Raw genomic sequence first — 24,034 nt, 5'->3', positions numbered from 1 at the left:
TTTAAATTAACTTCAGTCATGTTTCTTTTTTTTGGAAAACTTTGGGTGCGTCACTACTTTGATTTCCTAAATAATAATTGCTGAAGAAAATCATTCTCTAAATATAATAAAAATAATATAAGATTAAGGATATAATGAAAATTTTTCATTTAATTATTATCATTTTACCTATGTATATATTTTGTTAGGACATTCCATATTTCAGACTATTGAAAAGTTATTATACCTATATAAAAAAAGTAAAAAGGAGATTGTGTAGTTCTTAACGACTCAATAATAACAAATAAATCAATGTCAAAAAAGTATATTTCGACAAAAATAATGATCTACATTTTTTTTTTTTAAAAAATGTAGATAGTACATAAAAATACATTAAATTAATAATTACTTTTTCTTCTTCTAATGCCGAATCCGTATTCGGACGTAGGCGACTACCATGGGCAGACATCGTTTATGGCCCGTGCATCCTCCGGTAACACCACATTTCAAAGGACTCTATCCTGTTCATGGATGCCACTAACAGTGTCCACGTTTCGCATCCGTACAGCAACACCGACCAAACATAGGAGTGCAGGACTCTTAAGCGCAATTTCATAGAAAACTTTCGACAACACAAAACATTTTTCATGCTGCCGAAGGCATTTCTTGCTATTTCGATCCTTCTTCTTATCTCCATTTCGGAACTGACGTCCGTATTGATCATTGCTCCTAGGTATTCGTATTGTTCGACCTGTTCAATCATTTGTCCGCGCACACTCAGGTTTAATGGATCCGTCTTTTCTTTACATATGACCATTGATTTTGTCTTGTTGATATTAATAGACAGACCCCATTTTTGACATGAATGATCAATTGCGATCAATAACGATTGCAGGTCTTCGGCACTCTCAGTCAATATTGCCGTATCATCAGCGAAACGGATATTATTTATAATTTCGCCGTCTATTTTTACTCCTATTCGACTATCGACTGTCTGGTTGAACACCATTTCCGAATACAGATTGAAGAGCATGGGTGACAATACACATCCCTGCCGTACCCCTCGACTAATTTCTACTTTTTCGGTTTCCAAGTCTTCAACCTTCACAACAGTAGATTGGTTCCAATATAGGTTCTTCAAAAGGGCGATATCCTTTGCATTTATCCCAGTTTGGTTTAGTGCATGGGTTAATTTGTCATGAATAATTACTACATGCAATAAAACTTCTAGAATAAATCCACTTAATAAATTTTCTTCTGATGCTTTTATGATAAAAAAAAAACATAAATTGAAATGCAACACGTTTATGCAACAATGAAACTTACAGAATGAATCAGTATTGAAAAAGTGTGTCTCCAGGTAATTTTTACGATTCCATGATAATGCATAAAGATGCATGTTCTTGACGGTTCCCTGAAAGATGCACTAAATTGCACTGAATAGTAGCGCAATTTTCTAATTTTCAAAGGCGCTCAAAAATAACTTACGCAATAGAATTTCACAAAAAAGGTTAGCGCCCTCGGATAACATACAACTACCCCCTGACGCATTTTGGGTGTTTGGAGAGTGCAACTATCTCGATTGCATTTTTCAGGTCACCGTTCTTGACATTTTGATTGAACAGTTCCATTTCCGGTCGTCCGATTTGTATATATTTTTTTAAATTATTACTATAATTATAAAATACCATGATCTTCAGCAAATTTATCGTGTTATCTCACTTTAAACTGAAACTAAAAGGTAAGAAAGTTCACTTTGCTACACTGAACAGTTTTGGAAAAAAATACGATAAACAAAATAATAAAAGTATTACTTCAGATTGGAAAAACATATTTAATAAATAATTTATTTGGAATACTATATATAAAAACGGACTGTCGCTAAATATATATATTTGTATATTTGTATATATGTGACGGACGATCAACCCTCAACCAGTATGGGGAACAATTTTTTTTTTTCATATTTTTCATTTTTTCAGTTTTTTCATTTTTTTCATTTTTTCAGTTTTTTCATTTTTTTATCATTTTTTCAGTTTTTTCATTTTTTCCGTTTTTTCATTTCTTCAGTTTTATCATTTTTTTCATTTTTTCAGTTTTTTCATTTTTTTCATTTTTTCAGTTTTTTCGGTTTTTTCAGTTTTTTCATTATTTTCATTGTTTCAGCTCAATCTATTCTGTGATTTAGGAGAGAAAAAAAATTCAAAGGAGGATACCTAGTTTTAGTCTAGTATATGGCACTGAGAATAAAACATGGACAAAGCTCACTCAAATTCATTCTGATTGACACGGTAAAATATAAGTCTTGCGTTAAATTTTTATAGAATCTATAATGAAAAATGATAATCATCTAAGTTGCTGTCCCTCGTTGAATGCTTTATAATTTTTTAGAATAAGTTTAGAATTAATTTGCAGAGGATTAGAGAAGGCCATTATTTTCATTATTCCACTCCAGCTTCACTTCAGTATGGAAGTTTTTGCTCCAGCTCTGCTCCATATTTCGCTCTGTGCTCCAGATTAAAAACTGTACAATGAATTATGTGTACAAATATTAAATTAAACATAAATAGTTTTCAACAAGCTATATGGCAAATCATCCGTTATTGTTTGCCTCTTCTCGCTTCAAATTAATTTCAACGCTGAAATAGTTGCTCAATACTCGTTTGAGTAGTAGGCATACTTGATGCAACTCAACATGCATCTTTCATATGATTAATTTATATTGGTATGGGGGCGAAAGGTCACAGGACAACCGGTCGCTCTAAATCGGTCACGCGTGATCACCCGTCACACTAAAACTGGTCACGAGAAAACTGGTCACAACCTAAAACTGGTCACGAGAAAACTGGTCACACCCTAAAACTGGTCACGAGAAAACTGGTAACACCCGAAAATTGGTCACGAAAAAACTGGTCACACCCAAAAATTAAAAATTGGTCGAATTTTTGGGTGTGACCGGTTTTTTCGTGACTAATTTTTCAGTGTGACCAGTTTTATCGTGACCAGTTTTAGTGTGACGGGTGATCACGTGTGACCAATCTAGAGCGACCGGTTGTCCTGTGACTGGTTCACATATGACTAGTAGTCCGTTTACCAACATCTTACCCCCTACACTCCCCGGACGTAGTTTCCCGGGCATGCGTAAGTTAAGGTTGTCAACTGTTATATATGTATAGTCAAATAAGATGAGGTTAGTAAATAAAAAAGGGAACTTTTAAACAAAAAATTGTTTATTTTTAACAATTTTCTTTATAATTGAACGATAGCTTCAGCAGCTGTAATGTGTGTATATGTATGGGTGACCAGCGGCTGTGTGTGTGTGTGTGTCGTCGTCTCGATCAGCTTGCTCTGGAACGGTGCGGGGTGGGGGAATTATACAAAGAGTAACGGTTATGATCTCGTTTTTATTGATGAATAGATGGCACGCCGGGAAGTTTCTCGGCGCCTGTGCCCCTTTATGGCGGAGGCTGTGGCTGGTCAGGAAGGGTAGACCAGCCACGCCAAGACCCTCTCGGTCGGAGTCTCACGAGCGTCTGAGAGCTCGCCGTGTTCGAGTATAGTCGGTAGACATAGTCGGTGAGGCACGATTATGGAAGAAGCCATACTCCTCGGAGGGCTTCTATGATGCCAATGAGCGCTCGCCGTGATCGCTTGGGCGGATCACGGGGCCAGCCTGCCTTAGTTCGAGGCCGGCTTTTACGAGGGACGCTGCATCTGGCGGTCTGCGCCGGGATCACCGGGCGCCGGACCCACGGGAGACTCTGGAGCGACTGACAGATGATCAGAGTAAAAGAGAGAAAACAGGAGCCGAAGCCGTAAGAGGACAACCAACGGCCATGAGGGTTTTTGGCTCGGACAATAATTGTGCTGGTTATTATTAAATTGGAATAAGTCAATCTCGAGTTCGAATTTTCTCATGATTACTAAACTTCATCTATTGTTACTACATACATCGATAAAGTAAATATATGTATACAGTATACATATATTTTTATAAATATTTTATTTAAAAATGAAATATATGACTTATTCCAATTTCATAATAACCGGCACATACATAAATGTACATAATAATTGTTCGGACGCCAGGCATTCTCAATCGAGATGCCACCTATAATTTGTAATTTGTAGTTGCTCGGCGGTAGTGTGGCGTGGTTTCCCCCACGGTGTCGTAGAAAGCAGTGGCGGACGGTGGGTGTTAATACCGGGTGTGCTGTGTATGCCGTAGGGCGTAGGGTATAAAATTAGCAATTAAAAAAAAATACTCGTTTTGCATTACAAAAATGTTTAATTTATTAGTTATTTATACATAAGTTCAATGCGACGTTTCTGAGACATAAACTTTTCAATCACGTCTGCATAGAATGTGTCTTTCTGTTTTAATTCCACCAATAACTTTTTTTCTATTGAAATTAAGCTAAGGCCACATAATCTATCTTGACCTTGCGTACCTCTATAGCAAGTTTTTATTCTTTTCAGCGCCGAAAAAGACCGTTCTGCTGAAGCTGTACTGCTTGGTATCGTTAATATTAATTCTCCCAGCTTAAACACCTCTTTAAAACCAGATTCGAGGTTATTTTTTGTCATGAATTGTATTAATTCATGAACAGGTTTCTCTGAAAATTCAGAGCTGGAATATAGCACAATGAGTTCGTTTTTCAATCGAATATAATCAAACAGTGATCCATAAAAATCTTTTAATTTATTAATTAAAACATTTGGAAAATTTTCTTTATATTCGTCATATTTATCATTACAAAGAAGGTGGAAATATTCTAATTTGGAAAGTGAAGAATATCTACATTCGACTTGTGCGATTATGCTATCAACTATTTTGAAATATAATTGACGAAATGAAGTTTTATCTTCTACTTCTGAATAATTTTTTAATCTTTGTGGCCTACGATCATGATCATCATTTTTTTCATTTAAATCATTATTCCATAACATTTCAAAATTATTATACCTTTCGTATTTCAGTTGCTGCAAAACATCATTAATTTTTTTACAACAATATAAAACGTCCGAAGATTTAGATTGAAGAATGTTATACAAAACATCAGTTATTCCAAACAGTTTTGAAAAAAATTGAAGAAGTTTAATTGTTTGAAAATCCTCTAAAAAGCCTAAAAACCCTCGTGCTTTTATAACAGTATCTGTGTCCCATAATTCACAATTTTCTATAACATGTCGAAAAAAAATATGTAAATTGACTTCTGTATTGTTGTACTGTGCTACTTAAACGAGATGTAAAATTCCACCTTGTGGGTGCTACAGAGGGAAGTATTTTTGTCACAAATTCCTGTAAAGCGAATACTCTTTTGGAAGATTTTGAAAAGTATGTAGACAATCCATTTAAAGTTTGAAAAAATGATTTACTTTATTTAATATCAGAAAGACCTTGCTGCAATACTAAATTCAATACATGAGCATATCAGTGTGTAAAAAGAGCAAAAGGATAAGCATTGAGGACTTTGGATTGCAAACCATTTACGTGTCCACTCATTACACTTGCTCCATCATAAGTCTGTCCAACCAATTTGTCTTGAATTTTAAATTCTTCAACTATGTTCACCATTAGAATAGACCATTAGATGTTTTATCAGCACTAACGTCTGTAAAACTAATAAACCGTTCATGTACATTGCCTTTACATACAAAACGTAAAACTGTTGAGAGCTGTGATTTTGTCATTATATCTGAAGTTTCATCGAGAATAATAGCAACAAAACTTGCTGACTCTACTTCATTTTTTATATGAACTTTAATAACATGAGAGATTGCTTCGATTATGTCATTTTGTATACTTGGAGAAGTACCACGAAAGGTAGTAGCAGTATTTAAATGAGTATCTAAAACAGAATCATATTCTCGAAGAGCATTTAGATATTCAATGTAATTGCCTTTGTTTACGGAATTACATGACTCGTCGTGACCTCGCAGGGACAGTTCTTGTTTTCCTAGATAGATTATTGCGTTAATAATTCGTTTTAAAACATCTCTATTTTTATTTACTTGTTCATTATGTCGACTTATTTCGGCTTTACGTTGACTGTCAATTAATACGTCGATTCGTTGTTTGCCAAACATTTGTATGGAAAGAAATGATTGAACGTGTGCCTGCGATCCTTTGTGTTTCTTCAGTGCTGCTGTCAAATGGTTGAGATCAGCAAATCCTTCTTTGTTCCACACATTAATATATTTGGAGAACAATAAACATGGCCAGCAGAAAAGTTTGGATCGAATTTCACAGCCTGTAATCCATTCGAATTTTTTATAATTTGAAACGCAAAAATGTCTAGTGTAAACTTTTGTTTTTTCTTTATGCAAACTGGATAAATTTGGAAGAGACGGACACGGTTTCCCATCTTTAATTATTTTTAATTTTATCTCAAAACTTCTATTTGAAAACGGAATAGTTAAAATGTCTTGAACACTGTTAGCCATTATTAGTTATTAGAGGTAATAATATGACCATAAAAATACGAATGTGCGAAAAAGTACGAGACCACGTGCCGCATCGCATTCGGTCAATTGCCGAGTGGTGCGGTGCGGTGCGTGGTGCTCTGAAGTCGTAGCACACCGTACGTCTTAATATCGCGAACAAACCTATACAAGCGAATATCCGCCTGCACACTCCAACCAAACCCACCAATTTGCTGCACGGCATAGGTATTCTCTCGTCGCGGCGCACAAACTACATCTAACATCACACAACACGCTGCAGACTGCACACCACACCATACACCATACATTTAGCGCACGCGGTAAATACACCATACACATCAATGCCTGCTTATACAACAACACATTATTTTGTATTAAAATACTACTTTATGTGGTCTTTGGTTTTCACGGGTGTGCGCCGCACACCTAGCACACACCCAATATACGCCACTGGTAGAAAGTCGTATCCGTGGTCTTTGCTGGTGGTCGGCTCTCTGTCTCCCTCTCCCTCAAGTACAGCATGTGTGTGAGTGTAATGTGGGGAGAAGGAAAATGGCGGGAGATTATGTATCAATTAAAACAGGTCTTTAATCTTTTTATAATGATTATATTAACATGTACAGAGAGCAAGCAGAGGGAAAGGGGGGGCGAAGTTTGTGTACAAACAAACAAGCACGGCGTGGTTTTGAGGTTATAGTACCAACACACATGGCTACGTTGTATGCCTTCGATACGAAGACAGACCAGGCTACCTCACTTCAATCCCGGCCGAATACTGGAGCTCGTCTCCATGTATCATGAACATCACCAGTCTCGAACTGGTGATTCAGGAGTGGGGAAACGAACTGCGAGAAATGTGTTCACTCGGCAACGGTCGAAACGGTCGGCACAGTCGGCCGAGTGTGTACGCGTTCGGGCGCTTTCATACGAAATTCAGTATCTCGAAACGCGCACTTCAAAAGCGCTCAATTGAAAGCGCTGACTGTGTACCGGGGGTAATGCGGCCAGTACAAAAAACATCGGGCAGTTTCGAGGTCGTAAGGTCATGAAAGCCGACCATAAGGCAATTGGTCGGAACAGCACATGAAGAAGAAGAAGATATTTAATTGATTATCATTGAATGTATGATGTATATGTAAACTCGGTGAGAGTTTTGAATTTTGTATTTTAATATTGTACTGTATATATCGGCAAGCACTAATCAATGGGGAGTGTTGGAGATTTGTATTTACGTGCTTGCCACACTCACTATGTATGGCTAGAGATGTGCCAGCGGGAAAAGACCTGGGAATAAACCGGGTTTTTTTCCCTGGGAACTTTGGGCGATGGAAATTTTGGGAAAATTGAAGAAATGTATATCAATTACATTTTCAAATCGACACATTTTTAGATACTCGCATTGAGTCAATGCCATTGATACATGCTACATTTGAATGAATCTAAACGTTTTCTGTTTTGTGTTTGAGTCGGATGCTTTACGTAAATAACCTATTAGTTTGTGGGAATCTCGTCACATTCATCAAAAACATTTACTGCGACGCAGAATACATTCCCAAAACCAGTCGAAGCACACCTGCAGCCATTAAACTAAACTCAAGCGGAACGGTGCCAAAACCTTCGAAAAAGTTCCACCCCTACCACTCGAGCGGAACCAAACCAGTCGAAGCACACCTGCAGCCATTAAACTAAACTCAAGTGGAACACCCCTACCAGTCGAGCGGAACCAAACCGGTCGAAGCACACCGCAGCCATTAAACTACATCGAGCGGAACGGCGCCAATCATTCCAGAAAATTCTACCCCTCGACAAAAGCACATTCCTCGCTTACGCATCAACAACCACCACCATGGTTCAGGCGATACCAGAAACACTATAAAAGGAGGTACAACCCAAACAATGCCAGTCGACACACAGCAGCAGACCAGTCGACATCCAGCTCCTGACCTGCCACCACTACACTACGCGGACTTGGAAGATCAACCAGCCGAACGAGCCAGTAACACACTGCCGCATCCAGAGACCTTCTGAACATAGCCGAACAACGAGCCAGCAACACACTGCCGCAACCAGAGACCTTCTGAACATAGCCGAACAACGAGCCAGCAACACACTGCCGCATCCAGAGACCTTTTGAACATAGCCGAACGCCGAGCCAACAACACACTGCCGCAACCAGAGACCTTCTGAACATAGCCGAACGCTGAGCCAACAACACACTGCCGCAACCAGAGACCTTCTGAACATAGCCGAACGCTGAGCCAACAACACACTGCCGCATCCAGAGACCTTCTGAACATAGCCGAACGCCGAGCCAACAACACACTGCCGCAACCAGAGACCTTCTGAACATAGCCGAACAACGAGCCAGCAACACACTGCCGCATCCAGATATATATATATATATATATATATATATATATATATATATATATATATATATATATATAGAGTGCTGCTCGACTGGCAGTCGAGCTACTCGCCGGACTGCTCGCTTGGTGTTGCTGATGGAGGAGTAGTAGGACCTACTCCTGTGCCCCTGTCTGCCAGGGGCCGCTGCTGCATGTGCTGGTGTGGTAGCACCCTCGCTCCGAGCTGATCGACCAGATCCTCCTGCTGTTGCGCAACTAGTGGTGCACCCACTAGGAACTGGCCAGGAGTTATGGGAGCTCGGTTGGGAAGGTCGAAAGATGTGAGGGTTAAAGGGCGCGGGTACATTGCGCTTCGGCAAGCGGAATCTTCGTACCGCGGAAATACGCGATTCGTCCAGGGGACGCGTAACTGTCTTGACTGGACGTCTCGCGCCAAAACAAGATAACGGATCACGACCCGTTGTGTGATGGCAATTCCGAGAATCGCTTGAAACTGTGGGCGCTTCTAGAGAGCCGCCCAATATCCAGCCGAAAGCTGTATTCATCATCGCGATGCGTCCTCCTCTGTCACCGCGTGACTTGGAGGGAACTAAAATGGTACGTTTGCCATTGCGTAACATCGCATGATAGGCGTCGCTGCCTATCACCATATCCACTGTACCGGGAATATCGAATGACGGATCGGCAAGGGGGAGATGAAGCGGCAAATGGCTCCGAATCTCGGACACGTTGCGCGATGGAAGTTGATTCGCGATCTCGGGCATGATTGCGCAATCGAGATCAACACTGGAGCCCTGATTGGGGATGCGCGGTAGAATTCGAATTACCGCGCCACTAGTAATGGACGTCCTATTTGAACCTATTCCTACCAGGTTGACGTCCATCCTTTTCGACTTTAAGGCGAGTCGCCTTCTTAAGTCTTCAAAGATGAGGTTGAGTTCGGAGCCGTTATCTAACAATGCTCGAACCTTGTGTGAACGCCCATCTCCGCCGCGAACTTGTACTTCCACGGTGGATAACAGGACAGTTCGGGCGTGAGAAGGCGATACGCGTCTCACCGAGTGTAAAACCAACGATGATTTTACGGGTTTGGCGTTCTCTGATTTCTTGGGGCTCCGATAATGTTTGGCCTTATTTGAAGGCGAAGTTTGGTATGGAGTTGAGTCATGCAACATGGTGTGATGGGCATGACCGCATTTGAAGCATCTCTGCTTTGTTTGGCACGCGTGAACTATGTGCCCTGGCCTCAAGCAGTTGAGACATAGTCGACGTTTTATGGCGTTCGACCTACGCTCATCACCGCTCATTTGGCGGAATGATGGACAGGCTAGCAGATAATGACTTCCGCTGCAACTGATGCAGGAGGGGCGTTCCCTCCTCACATGCAGAACTGCTGCCTTCGGATTCGTAATGGTTCTTGGTCGAGGATTCGACTCGCCTTTTAAGACGAAGTCGGCATTTGCCATCGATTGGCACTGGCACGTTAGAAAATGCATTATTTTGCTAAACGTGCAGTCTTCATACTTGGGAGTCTGAAACTCCCATTGCTGAAGTGTACTCCGGTCGAGTTTTCTGGTGATAAACATCACCAGAATCTCGTTCCAGGTCTCGACCCGGACGCCCAAGTTAACGAGCGCACGTACATGCATGTTGGCATCATCTATGAGACGACGCAGACTGACGTGATTGTTGCTCACGACTGGCTCGGCTTCAAGCAATGCCTGAAGGTGATACTGAACAACAATTTTTTTGTTGTTATAGCGTTGATCCAAAATGGACCACGCGCTCGTAAATGAATTTGAAGCTAATTCCAAGCCGTCAACTAAACGTTGGGGCTCTCCTTTTAGGCTTCCTAGTAAGTATTGGAACCGGGCGATTTGCGAACACTCGCCGGCCATAGCGGCCAAGAAGCGTTGTGAAAAAAGCGGCCAATTTTGGACGTTGCCTTCGAAGGTGGGCAACTCCAAACGGGGCAATTTTATTGCCGAATTTGATTGCGGTACAGGTGACATTGTGAGGTTAGCGCCATCTAACGGTGAAGCGCTCAATTGCGGCTCACGCAAATTGATTGCTTCGGTACATCGCACGAAGGCGGCCATATGCTCCCTATCAAATAGGTCCACGACGGATTCGGAGGCCTGCGCCTCTTCTTGGTCCAGCTCGTTTATCTGAGCTTGGATCGCTTCGAATTCAGACAGTAATGGTCTGATTGTTTCGAGCCTGATTCTGAGCTCGAAGATGCTCAGATCGTCCCCCAATTGATTCGCGTTTCTCGTTAACCGAGCGCGAATGCTTTTCCGCGTATTTTTAAGCGTACTCAAAGACGCCATTATTGAAATGCGACGAAATCAAACAAAGGAAAAAATGGACGCGGGAAAAAACAAAATGGACGTTGACGACCAAAAAAAATAGCAACAACAACAGAAAAATGCTAATTACGACCAACCTGGATTCGGCGACGTTGGAAGACCAGCTCTGAAGACATCCGGCTCGAAGGACCAAAATGTACAGACTCCAGGGATGTTCAACTCGAGAGCACCCCCGAAGTCGGTTTTGTGAGATAGCTAGTGGTAAGCTTGGGCGGGGCTGGTTTCCTCAAGGTGCCTTCCTTCGTCGGTGGTCTGGTCTCTGCTAATGTCGGCTGCTCTGCTATGTCCCTTTCTCCTTCGTAATGTGCGTGGGATGCGTGATGTGGAAAAAGGGAGGAAATTGTATAATAATGAAAACAGGTTGTAATTCTGTTTGTATGGTGACTGTATTTTATATATATATATATATATATATATATATATATATATATATATATATATATATATATATATATATATATATATATATATATATATATATATATATATATATATATATATATATATATATATGTATATATATATACAGAGATCAAGCAGGGGGGACAGGGGGGGGAGTAACAAAGTAACCACACGTGCCTTTTGAGGTTAGCCACGCGTAGCTCAGTTGTCTGCCTTCTGGACGAAGACAGACTAAGCTTCCTCTGGTGCACACCGGACGGATACTGGAGCTGGTCTCCAAGTATCGTCACAACCTTCACCAGCCTCTAGCTGGTGATTTCGGTGGCGGGGTGGGCCCCGTAAACACCGGGGTGTTTACGCGCCAAACCGCTATTGACAACTGTCAGTATGTTTGCCAACCGCTGTCTCAGGGTGGCCAGCAAAAAAATATATCGGCCAAATCGTGGGTCGTAAGGCCACGAAAGCCGATCATCAGACATAGTCTGAACAATCCCATCTAAGTTGCCAAGCCAAAATAGCACAATTTAAAATATCAGACTTCAAACTTCGCCAGAATTGTGGGTCATCGCATTGTGATTGATAAGGAGTACGTAAAAGGACACCCGAGACGGTAGCATCTAACCTAAGAACGAAGTTTTTCCCGAGCAGCTCTTATTTGGACGATCAAGTCAAGTGGCAATGTACTCGCAAGAATCTGTAGTGAGTCTGTAGACGCAGTGCGATAAGCCTGGGTAAGAGCGATCAGAGGAAAACGCTGACCACTATTTAATGTACGACAGACCGTCTTTAATTCGACACGATTACTCCAAATGCTAGATGCATACGTCAAAGAGTTCACAAACACAGCATCGAACACCAAGCGTTTGTCATGAAAACCTAAACCCCATGAGCGACCACAGAGACCACCAATACGACCAAAGGAAACCTTAGCTTTATCTAATGTTCTCCCAATATGACCATTGAATGAAAGCCTGACATCGAGAAAAACACCCAAATAAGTGGACTCATTGACAAATTTGATCTTACAGTCTCTGAGGTTGATATTAGGGGCTCTAACAAGAGAACCCTTTGTTAATAAGCACTTGGACTTAGAAGGCGAGAAAGAAAGTTTGTTAATTATGGCCCAATTGTCTAGAAGGTGAAATTCCGCAGTAGCTTTCAATTCCAGCTCAACACGGGACTTTGCGTGCGTTAATAACACGATGTTATCAGCGTACGCAAGCAACCTGCAACCCTCCGGTAAATTGATTGTAAAAAGGTCATTGACGAGAATGTTCTAAAGGAGTCCCCAAACGGAGCCCTGTGGACATCCAATAGAGAGATCCCTGAAACTAACCTGTCCACCGAGTTCGAAAACCAATTTCCTATCCGACAAGTAACTCTGCAGTAAGCATAGTTAATTCGGATGTAGTCCCAGCAGACGCAACTTGATCAATAACATGGGCCATCAGACATTATTAAACGCTCCAGCAACGTCCAACAAAACAACAACTACATACTTGGATAGAGAGTCCGAAGACTCCCTCAAGACACAGCGAATTGCATCAACAGTAGACTTGCCCGATCTAAATCCAAATTGACCATCGGGTAAAACAGAGTTATCGTCAATGAAACTACTGAGCCGACTCGAAATTAGCCTCTCTAGGACCTTCCCAAAAATAGGTAACAAACTGATTGGGCGATAAGCCTTAGGTTCACTAGCTAGTCTGTCAGTATTATGCTTCTTAATAATAATCAATGGAACTGGAACTGTTCAAACTTTTATGCTTCTTAATAACAATCAATGGAAATGGAACTGTTCAAACTAAATGTCAAGAACATCTTCATGCATTATCATGGAATCGTAAAAATTACATGGAGACAAACTTTTTCAAACCGATTCATTCTGTAAGTTTCATTGTTGCATAAACGTGTTGCATTTCAATTTATGTTTTTTTTTATCATTAAAGCATCTGAAGACAATGTATTAATTTGACTTATTCTAGAAGTTTTATTGCAATATAAATAGTGGTAGTAATTATTAATTTAATGTATTTTTATGTAGATCATTATTTTTGTCGAATTAAATATACTTTTTTGACTATGATTTATTTGTTATTATTGAGTCGTTAAGAACTACACAATCTCCTTTTTACTTTTTTTTGAGACGAATCTGTCTCAAAACAACATGGTGGCTGGTTATGAGATACAACACAACTCTAGCCAGTCCCCATAACAATATTTTTATTTTTATAATTTGAATTTAAAAAGATGCTTAGTTCAAAAGGCGTCATTTTTCGTTTTATGATAATTTTAAACGTAATAAGTATATCGGTAAATGTCTTGTTGTTAATAAACTGTATAGGTACGTATAATAATTGCGCACCGTTTTAATCACGGCACGGCAATACTCGAGTACTCTCACACAGCAGCCAATGACAGTGGCCAGCGGGTCCACTACCAGCGGCAAGTGAGCCGAGAAGGTCCACCTCGTCTGTAAACTCGGCATTTATCGAAAGTAAAGGAGCAACGAACCAACATGGCCGAGTTAGTCCCAACTCGCAGGATGGTGACCGAAACTCCACCATGGTTGGGTGATCATTGGTCACAAAGCGCTCCCCCAAAAGTCACTTAAATCTCTATTACGGAACATCTGGCAGCCGAAAAGTCCATCATACTAACGAAAACTCGAGTGCCAAATATTCCACATTCGCGGTTTCATAGCAAAAATTGTCTTTGTGACCATCGCAATGTAACTAATAATCCAATTACCCTCGACCATATCGTAGAGCCACCACAATTTCAATTAAACAAATATCCGTACTAAAAATTATCAAATCAATGCAAACAATTTTGATTGTCTATTTATAATGGCAAAATAAAAATATAGTGAGAAAATAATGGTCGGATTTGTGGATATTACTAGTATATCTGTGCAGAAATGTCAAAGTGACAGTTTACGTTTGACGTTTATAGGCTCGTGGTGGAGTGAAAGTGAATTAGTATTTTAATAATAATAATTGCATAAGATGTCTTCATCTTCTTTCTTGCCATGGAAATTCCTTCGACACTTGTATGCAAAGAGTCCAAAAGAAAACGCGATGAGTAAAACACACCATCAGGTTGCCATCATAGTAAATACATCTAGACAGAAAATATGTATTCTAGGTTTACACGACAGAATTGACGAATTCGCACGCTGAAACTTCGCCACACGATCTTATCAACTCGGTCTCTGGAAATTTCGCCGCACTTCTAGTGAGTGGCCGAATCGTAAGTCAATCCGCTTTATTATGTACATTTATATATGGCTATATACGAAGCACTTTATATTTATACATATAACACTTTACTTTTATGTGGATTGGCGATCCTCCCGATGTCTGGCCAATTGGACGATCAGATTAGAGTCTGTTGTTGGCCTCTTGCAAATGTTGCTACATCCAGACCAACCGAACAGTAAGCCCATTTCATATCTATTTACAATATTATAAATCATATAATTAATGTAATTTACAATCATGTGGATTGATTTCAGGTCGACAGCTACAATATGTATCTACCGACTTTATCAAAATTTTTGTTGAGATAAACGATGAAAATTTTGATTTTACGTTTTCTTGACGCACGTTTTCCACCAGTTCCATCAATGAAAATCCAAAATTCGTGTCTTTCGATACGGCCTAATAAAGACTTTTCCGGTCAGCTTTATTATGAACATCCTAAATGTAGCTAGTCACCGCAGTAGAGATACATATCTTGTTATAATCAAATTTTAAATAAAACTCATTAATTCAAGAAAAGTATTTTTATTTCGATAGTTTAAAGATTTTACAAGATAACATCACCTTGTATAGGTCTTACCTATAAAGTCTTAATTTTTTAAATTGCTAATTGCATGTAACACTCACTTGAATACAATAGCAAGCAAATATTAAATAAGAATAACAACATCAATATAATAAGAGTGAAGATGTCATTGAATCATATCAATATGAAACATTATGACTAAAAACTTAATGGTAAATATGGAATCATAAATGTATGTTAAATTTTACGGTGGCATCAGTAGTCCCGTAGATCAAAAATCTTAAGCTATGTTTATTTAAAAGAAGATGGACCAATCATTCTACAGAAAAATTTCTTGGGAGGGTCTTATCTTGGATGGGCCTTACTTTGGAATGTTAGAAACAAAATATGTATTCTGTTATGTTAAATATGCTTAGCATAATATTACGTAATACATTCATAATACTCATCCGTCCTCACCGCTTACGTTCAAAAATCGCATTATTACTTTCTACATTTTTCGGTCATACATTCTTTATTTTATTAAAATTATCCAAACGCTTTAATGTTATAATACTAATACACTCAGAACTTAGATTTAAAATGTGAAGGGCAATTAGCTTATAGACATGGATAGCATATTCTAAGTTTCTTACTGTATTGTATACTTGTTACAAAAATATTATTGAAAATCTATAACGTCGTATGGCAATATTAATGCTTGCACTCCGGTCCTTGGAATGCTGAGACTTTTACGGGCTATCCATTCTTCACATCTCGGATCATACTCACAGACATCGTCTAAAGATTTTTGTGCAACTGTTCCCCCTAAAACAATTAAGATTAAATTAAAAATTGAAGAAAGAGATAGTATAAGGTAGAAAGTATAGCACTTTTGAGTAATTATGAATAAAAACGTAAAATAAGAGTTGTCGATTTAATTTCATTCTCTGGAATTCATATCTGTAGTGTTGAAAATGGCCACATGTAGAGTTCGTTCAACGAGAGAAGAAAATTGAGACAGTGTGCGTGCCCGGGTGTACAGATATCGTTAGTCTGCCGATACGAATCCACGCCTTTTTTGCTTCTTGGTAGACGCGTGGCTTGACAGTGACGGTGGTTACAAAGTTCCCGAGATTTTCTCGAAATTATAAATAATAAATGCGTTCTGGGATATTGGAAAAAATGAAACAATCCATAGGGTTTACGGGCAAGCGCACTACTCTTCACAGTCCAGACAGAAAAAAAATGTCCGATGACAGAAAATTGTTACAAGAGAAAATGTGCATTGTATATAAAAGAATCACATTTTTAAGATCAATAGCTCGATTTAGAGCAGAAGGTAGACCAATCGTGTATACCGATGAAACATATGTATATACATTCAACACACAACACAAGTCAATGACGTGGAGAGATTCTTCGGAAAGTGGCATTATATGTAAATCCGGCATCCAAAGGAGCAGGATTTATTGATTGTACACGCCGGTACAGAACAAGGCTTTGTTCCAAATGCCTGCCATCAAAGAACCGGAGATTATCACCATGAAATGAACTTCGACAATTATAAGAAATGGATAACCGAAAAGTTGATTCCAAATTTGGAACCGAATTCTGTTGTGGGTGATAGATAATGGATCTTATTTTTGACCCTAGATTCCTAAAAAGATATTATAAAGCAGTGGTTGACATAAAAAAATATTTATTTTGACCCGCAGAGCTTTATAAATTAGTATTGGAGCATAAATGTCGACAGAAAAAGTATGTTATAGACTCTAAGGTCACCCCCATTTCAGCTGGAACTCAATCCAATTGAAAAGATATGGGAAGTAATTAAGGGATGTGTGGCTTGGAGAAACATAGAGATGACAATGAACAGTGTAAAAGAACTTGTGGTTGAAAAAATTGCATATTTAAAGATGTGTGGAAAAATGTTTGTAACCATGTTTTATATTTTATATTTTTATTTGCAATTTTTGCATTTGTATTTTTTATTGGATGTTTTTGAATTATTATAATATTATTGAAGTATTGTTTAGAAAAGATTAATTCAAGTTGATTAGAAGTGTTTTTGGAGCTCAGTGCGATACTGGAATTTGAATGTTCATTTATTCATTTATTGCCCACAAAAGGAATGATGAGTCGAGTATTATTTATAAAAAAAAGTATCCAGAAATATCTAGATATTTTATGGTATAGAAGAAACACATGATAAAAGGATCATTTATGACTACTCTAAAAACCTTTATGAAAAAATTTGCTGTAAGTAATATACAAAATCTCACCTATGAGAAACAGTTTGTTTTGAGAGAAAATAAGTGCGGCTCCTGATCTCGCACTCGGCAAATCAGAAAACTTAGTCCACACGTTGGCTACAGGATCGAATGATTCCATACTTAGGAGATGACGTATTCGATTACCGATGATGCTGCAAAAGCCACCGCCGACGTATAACTTCCCATTGATTGTCACGCTCTAAAAACGATAAATTATAAGTATTGATGAATATATATATATATATATATATATATATATATATATATATATATATATATATATATATATATATATATATATAAATATATATATATATATATATATATATATATATATATATATATATATATATATATATATATATATATATATATATATATATATATATGTATGTATGTATATGCTGACTGTGTTTACTGTCAGTTTAAGACATTTGATGAGAATATAATCAGAATCTGGCCTTATATTCACAACTCCATGAATGATTCAAGTAATTTATATGGTCACTATCATCTGATATTATAGGGACTATATGTCTGAAATGTCTTTCTACCCAACTGGCTGATTGGAGGTCTTCAATTTAATTTAATATTTATCAACGAAATACCACTTATGCCTTATATTAACATTTCCATGAATGATTCAAATTTTACTAGTCTATAGGACTTTCAAACCAAGCAGCTGATTGGGAGTCTTCAATTTAATTTAATATCTATCAACTAAGTACGACTTATGGAATTCGAAATCGCCAAAAACCATAAACTGACAGCGAAACAAGCTTAAATTCTAGTTTCCATTTACCGAGTGATTTGCTCTTTTCTGGATCATGGGCGTGCAATATATCCATTTATTGTTTTTTGGTGAGTACATTTGTACTAGGTCGGTCAATAAATCTTTAAGTTGATAGTTCTTAAGCCACCTGTCAGATATATATTATCGTTGATGACGGATACACCGGGATGAATACTTATCGTGAGCATATGAGCGATATTTTTTTTCCAGATCTGCTTCTCGCTGTTCCACCTGTTCAGAGATTTGATTTTAGATAGGGATTACTATTTTATAACAGTTAAAGTTTTAGATTTTACCTCTCCACTGTCGTCAATGCAGTTTTATAATCACTAAAACCCCCGATGACGTACACGTCAGTAGATGAATTGTCTGAAATTGTTGCCACTTGAAAGTTGAATCGTGGTCCATTTAATGATTTCAATTCGTGAATCTGGCCATCCTTTAAATCTATATATATTACCTACAAACGATAAAGATAAATTATTTCGATTATACTATAAATATGTATTTCTATCTATATTATGTAGTTATATATTTCTACAATATTAGTTTATAAAATAAATAATTGATTTGATCTACATGTGAATAGTAGTCCGCCACTTGGATTTTGTTATAGGATATCAAACTCTAACTTATAGCTAGTCAACTAGATGTAACGTAATTAATTATACCTATCTAAAAATTTGTTACATGTAGATCAAAATATTGGTGAACTACATCACATCAGTAATTTGGTAATTACTAATTTGCACATTAGTTATTAGGGTCCAATTTACAACACGTTTAAAAATAAATTGAATCATACTTCGCTAAGAGGTACCCCGATTATCGCTTCAAATATTCTTATCGGTCTGCATCCACCGATGATTAATATCCAATCGTTAACAACGACTGAACCGAACCTCGCACGGTCGATATTTAGTTTTTTTGATTGGGTCCACGTATTTCTGACTCCATCGTAGATATCGATAGTACTGGACGCCTAAAAACATGTACATATTCAATTTAAATTTATACTCATTTCAGTTAACTTGGCAGTCAGAAGGAAAATATACGATTCTTATTCATCAGCAAAATGTTACCCAAAATTTATATATATTTATATATATATATATATATATATATATATATATATATATATATATATATATATATATATATATATATATATATGTAGTATGAATCTTCTAGAGTTTAGAAGATGAAGTCTAGAGTTTTCCAATTGCTGATGGTAAGTCAAATAGGGTATAGCATTTATACACCATACTCACGTCTGTGAATTCAGAGTCACCAATGACTGCCAGTTTTGCTCTCCCCATGCGATATTTGGGTTTGCTGAGATGATTGGGTATCATCATTTCATAAACAGCTTGATTGAGGTTGATCATACATCCTTCGAATGGATCGCATAATTCCACAACTTCAAGGAGGAAAAACTGAAAATAAAAATTAATATTCTATAATGTTATATAATAATAAAAATCATGTAATAATAATATTATAAATTTATATAACATTATTATCGAGTGATAGAAAAATACGTCAGTGATAGGGAAACACAAAATTATTTACCTCCATGGACAACAATTTTAGCCTCACTGATCTTAGCATATCTAATAATTTTTCTTTACGATTCTTTTTGTCAAAAGTGATCCAAAGTCTCACAGCATGGAAGACTTCTTCTTCGGAAGACACATTTAATCGATCTGATCTCAAAATTTTCAATACGAGAGAATCCGGTAAACGACAGAACTCTGGCGTTTTGTACAACTGAAATATGTGTAAATATAAATTATTTATTGTTAATTAAGAAATAATACTATTTTTTACAATCGACACTACTCACAATCCCAAAATTATCAATAATAAAATCCATCGCTTTTTGCTCTAAACTTTCTAAAGGTGTCAACATCCCCATAATATTCGATAGATCCATAGCTTGGTTCAGGCGAATCTCGTCGATGTCCAATATGCAACAGTTAATTTCGTGAAGTGTGCATCCACTTACCGAAAAACAAAATCATTTATCAACGATTATCGAAATTTATTTATTTATTTATATATTTATACCAGGAAGGCCTAGCAGGTAAACCCCATGGGCCTTCCTGGCCAATAATAATTACATATACACAAAAATATACATACACGTACACACATTTGCAAATATATACACAAATACATATTTAATAATTCGGGAATAAAAATTAATTCATTACTCAAACTCCTAGAATTAACCCTCCCGCCAGCCAAAAAACTTAAGATCTTTTGCAAGTTTGAAAAAAATTAACTAATTATATGAGGTGATTCACTGGGAGGAAAATATAAAACGCATATTAAAAGAGAAAAATTATTTAGGCGAATATCAACCCAAACATGTTCACCGATGGTATTGAGCTGATCAAAAAGGCAAACAGATTGAACACTAACAGCTCGTAGAACCAGAAGAACTCCCCCGCCTCTGCTGCAACGATCCCTCCGAAAAACTATGTATGTATCTCTCATCGAATAATTCACCATTCCGTGAAATGAAACGATATTTACATATAATACACGTATTTTAGTAGTATAAGGAGCGTTTATAAAAATATAGCGAATATAAAATTTAAAGTGGCTTAAACGTTTTACCGAAATGATTTGTTAAAAGCTTGAAATGGGAGCGTTTACAAACAATTTTCGAGCTTTTTTAAGAAACACGTAAAAAAAATATAAGAAAACATGAAATTCTGTATTACTTTTTATCGATTTATCATTTTATATTATGGACTTGAATTTTGACGTATTCTGAAGAATACTGGTCTACAATATAAACGTTATAAAATATATGCAAGAGCACACAACTCACCTCAAGCACGAGTAATCTTCGACTAAGCAAAATGAATCATTTTATTTGTAAAGAATTGTAAGATGATAATGTATGGCGTCTGCAGCGTGTGCAGTTTTAGTTGCGAATTAAAAAATTGCACATTTTTGACGTCACCCAGACCATCGCTCGCAGAAATTCAACACCTTATTTACATATGAGTATATTTGCCGTGCTAAATATCAACTTAAAGTTTTATCAATTTTATTATCGAATACCTTTGAAACAATAAGCTTTATTGTTGACTGTTGATAAAGCTCCAATCTCGACCCAACGCTTTTCAACTCATACAATGTATGTACATACATACATATGTAGGAACACACACAACGTTCCTTTTCACACGAGCTCCTTCAATTCCAAAGGCATTAACGGATCCAGATAATAGTCAACGGGGGGGGGGTGGGGGCATTAAAATATTGTTAAAAGTACTGGTCAACAAAATTGGCATTTCATGAGTGATGAGGTTCATAACTGCTCCAAATCCACGTTATACTAAATAGGAAGAAGCATCTCGTTTTCGCAATTTTATAAGATTTGAAGACGGAGAACATTCTTCTATACAAAAGTGTTTGTATAGAAAAATTTTGCCAACAAACGCAGATATTATATTTTACTTATAGCTTTTATTGAGTTTCATTGATCACCTTACAGCTTCAAATTGGTTTTGTTAAATTTGGCATTTAAGCTATGTAAATTTACATATATATGTCATTTTTATGAGCAGATTTCTGTATCCTAGTATGTACAGTGTTTTTGTAATAAGAATTTGTGGGATCCTCGTTCAAACACTGGTTTTAGTTCCTCATTTTTGGATATTTCAATAAATTGCCCCTGTACTGGTATAGATACATCTGAGTTTGTGAAAAATAATCTCTCATTTATGGCATTCCTTTTGATTTTATTTACTGCTCTAATGACATAATCTAGTGAGCTATATAAGCGTTCAATAAGATCACAATGAACAAATAATACATTCAGTATAGCTTGTTTTAAGCATGCCAGAAAGCCTCGGTGTCGTTGCCGTAGCACCGTCAGTAGCAACGGATTTTTAATTATTATAACTTTCATAATAATGAAAATGTCTCAACTGCCAGCTCATTTCTTTCATCCGAAAATATTCTCTCCACATTGGCATTGTGGGCTGGAATGGCAAATATTCACATAGTTTTATTAAACATGACTTCTGTTCAATATGCTTGGTATCTCTAAAAAACTTCAGCCATTTCTCTTCCATACTCAATTTCAGCGTTGTCTCCCAGTTTTCGTTGGTATTATTTTTATTTAAATAATCTTTTAAATATACGAACTGGTTGAAAAGAAGCTCATTGTTTCCAACATCGATGTTCCTTACTTGCAAATATTAAACGGTTCGTTCTATTTCCCTCCATTAAGGAACTTGCTTGAGAGTCATCCAATCGAAAGCATTAATTTTTTTGAATGATTGGGACCACTTATCAATGTATTTCACAGCAGTGTTAAAGAAATCGACAGTCTGTTTTTCGAAAGTTTCCACTTTGGCATTGTTTTCAGAATCAAGCTTTAAGAGATTCAAGATTTTTTTATCTTGCTCATATGTCGTTTTGTCTCTTCTAATAAAGACTTTACTTCCAGGACTGTGATGTTTGATTTTTCTATTTTTTTAATTTGAGATTCAAATGTATTGAGCTGTGAATTCAAGAAGCAAAAATAGGCTTCACTAATTGGATCATCAAAAAAATCTTTAAGGGCTTTTGGTCTGTCTTCATTAGCAAAAAAATATTTTAATGGCTACCACAGATTCAATATTCTTTCAATTGTAGGTAAAAGTGATAACCACCTAGTCCCAACGTAGGATAATAAGTTTTGGTAGGCAACACCAACATATTCACAAAAGCCTTTGAGTTTTTCAGTACTTGAATTTCTTGACGACTATTGATTCAACATCGACAGTCAAAACATCAGCGGCTATTGATAGAGTGTTATGAAAAACGTGTGCTGGACATCCTATGCCTTCAATATAACTTTCCGATTAAGAATTCAGTTTAAAAAACACATAATTTCCTCCAGCTCGGTTTAGACCTCCGAAGTTAGTGTTCGTATTATCTCCACAAAAAGCGATAAGCTTATTCATGGGAATATTTAGATTTAGATCCTCACTGCGCCGATTCTCTCACGCAGAGTTTAGGGAGAAAACGGGACAAATACGGGACCGAGTAGTGAAATACGGGACGTATGGCAAGTCTATACATAGGTATATGTACATATGTACATGTAAAAAAAGTTTCAAACTAATCCGTTGAGTGGTTTAGGAGATACATAATTGGATCCAAAAATTCAGATGATGATGTAAACTTTTAAAAGCCCATATGTACATAATATATGTATGTATCTACTACATATAATTATAAATTTGGTTCTGTTTAAATTTTTATAATTTTTTTTACTCTTTTTTAATTTTTGTTACACGGTACTAATACTAACGGTGTCTACTAATATGTATTCTATATGCTGTTTCTTTTTTAAATAAGCGCCTTTTTGACAGAGAAAGATTGTACCTCTTGTTGTACATCTGGTTCAACATATACATAACTATACATTGTATTATTAAAGGTCTTGTCTTGTTGGTCACCAAATCACCTCACCACCGACTTGCCCTGAATTATTAGATCTAGAGCAGAGGTTCCCAAAATGGTCCGTAGGGACCTCCGGGGGTCGGTGAGGACTGACAGGAAGAAAAAAAAATGGGGTTCCACGAGATGTAAATGGGGGTCCACGGACCGGAATCAATG

General features: G+C 37.2%; 1 protein-coding gene and 1 long non-coding RNA gene across 2 annotated transcripts; one reads left to right on the top strand and one right to left on the bottom strand.

Annotated features, from left to right (window-relative positions):
* Positions 1-14,459: 14,459 nt before the first annotated feature.
* LOC143922501 (uncharacterized) lies at positions 14,460-15,341 on the top strand. The gene is made up of 4 exons (XR_013261583.1): positions 14,460-14,618; positions 14,714-14,818; positions 14,949-15,004; positions 15,084-15,341. It is a non-coding gene; the product is annotated as an uncharacterized LOC143922501 (long non-coding RNA).
* A 2,228-nt stretch (positions 15,342-17,569) lies between these two features.
* On the bottom strand, positions 17,570-23,814 carry LOC143922327 (kelch-like protein 25). Its single transcript, XM_077445551.1, has 10 exons — positions 23,801-23,814; positions 23,159-23,266; positions 20,250-20,406; positions 19,976-20,173; positions 19,675-19,839; positions 19,209-19,385; positions 18,700-18,863; positions 18,413-18,530; positions 17,620-17,809; positions 17,570-17,577 (listed from the first exon to the last, which is right to left on the bottom strand). The coding sequence occupies exons 1-10, from the start codon at positions 23,812-23,814 to the stop codon at positions 17,570-17,572; spliced, it is 1,299 nt and encodes a 432-aa protein (XP_077301677.1).
* Positions 23,815-24,034: the final 220 nt, after the last annotated feature.

The sequence above is a fragment of the Arctopsyche grandis genome, chromosome 2 (genome assembly GCF_051622035.1).
Source record: "Arctopsyche grandis isolate Sample6627 chromosome 2, ASM5162203v2, whole genome shotgun sequence".
Taxonomy (NCBI): domain Eukaryota; kingdom Metazoa; phylum Arthropoda; class Insecta; order Trichoptera; family Hydropsychidae; genus Arctopsyche; species Arctopsyche grandis.
This window is presented reverse-complemented; position numbering and strand designations above follow the sequence as displayed.

Coding starts and splice junctions, on each gene's coding strand:
- LOC143922327 (XM_077445551.1), bottom strand. Junction 18,531..18,699: donor GCATTGACGACAGTGGAGAG/GTAAAATCTAAA, acceptor TATATCTGACAG/GTGGCTTAAGAACTATCAAC. Junction 17,810..18,412: donor AGAAAAGAGCAAATCACTCG/GTAAATGGAAAC, acceptor TATCGTTTTTAG/AGCGTGACAATCAATGGGAA.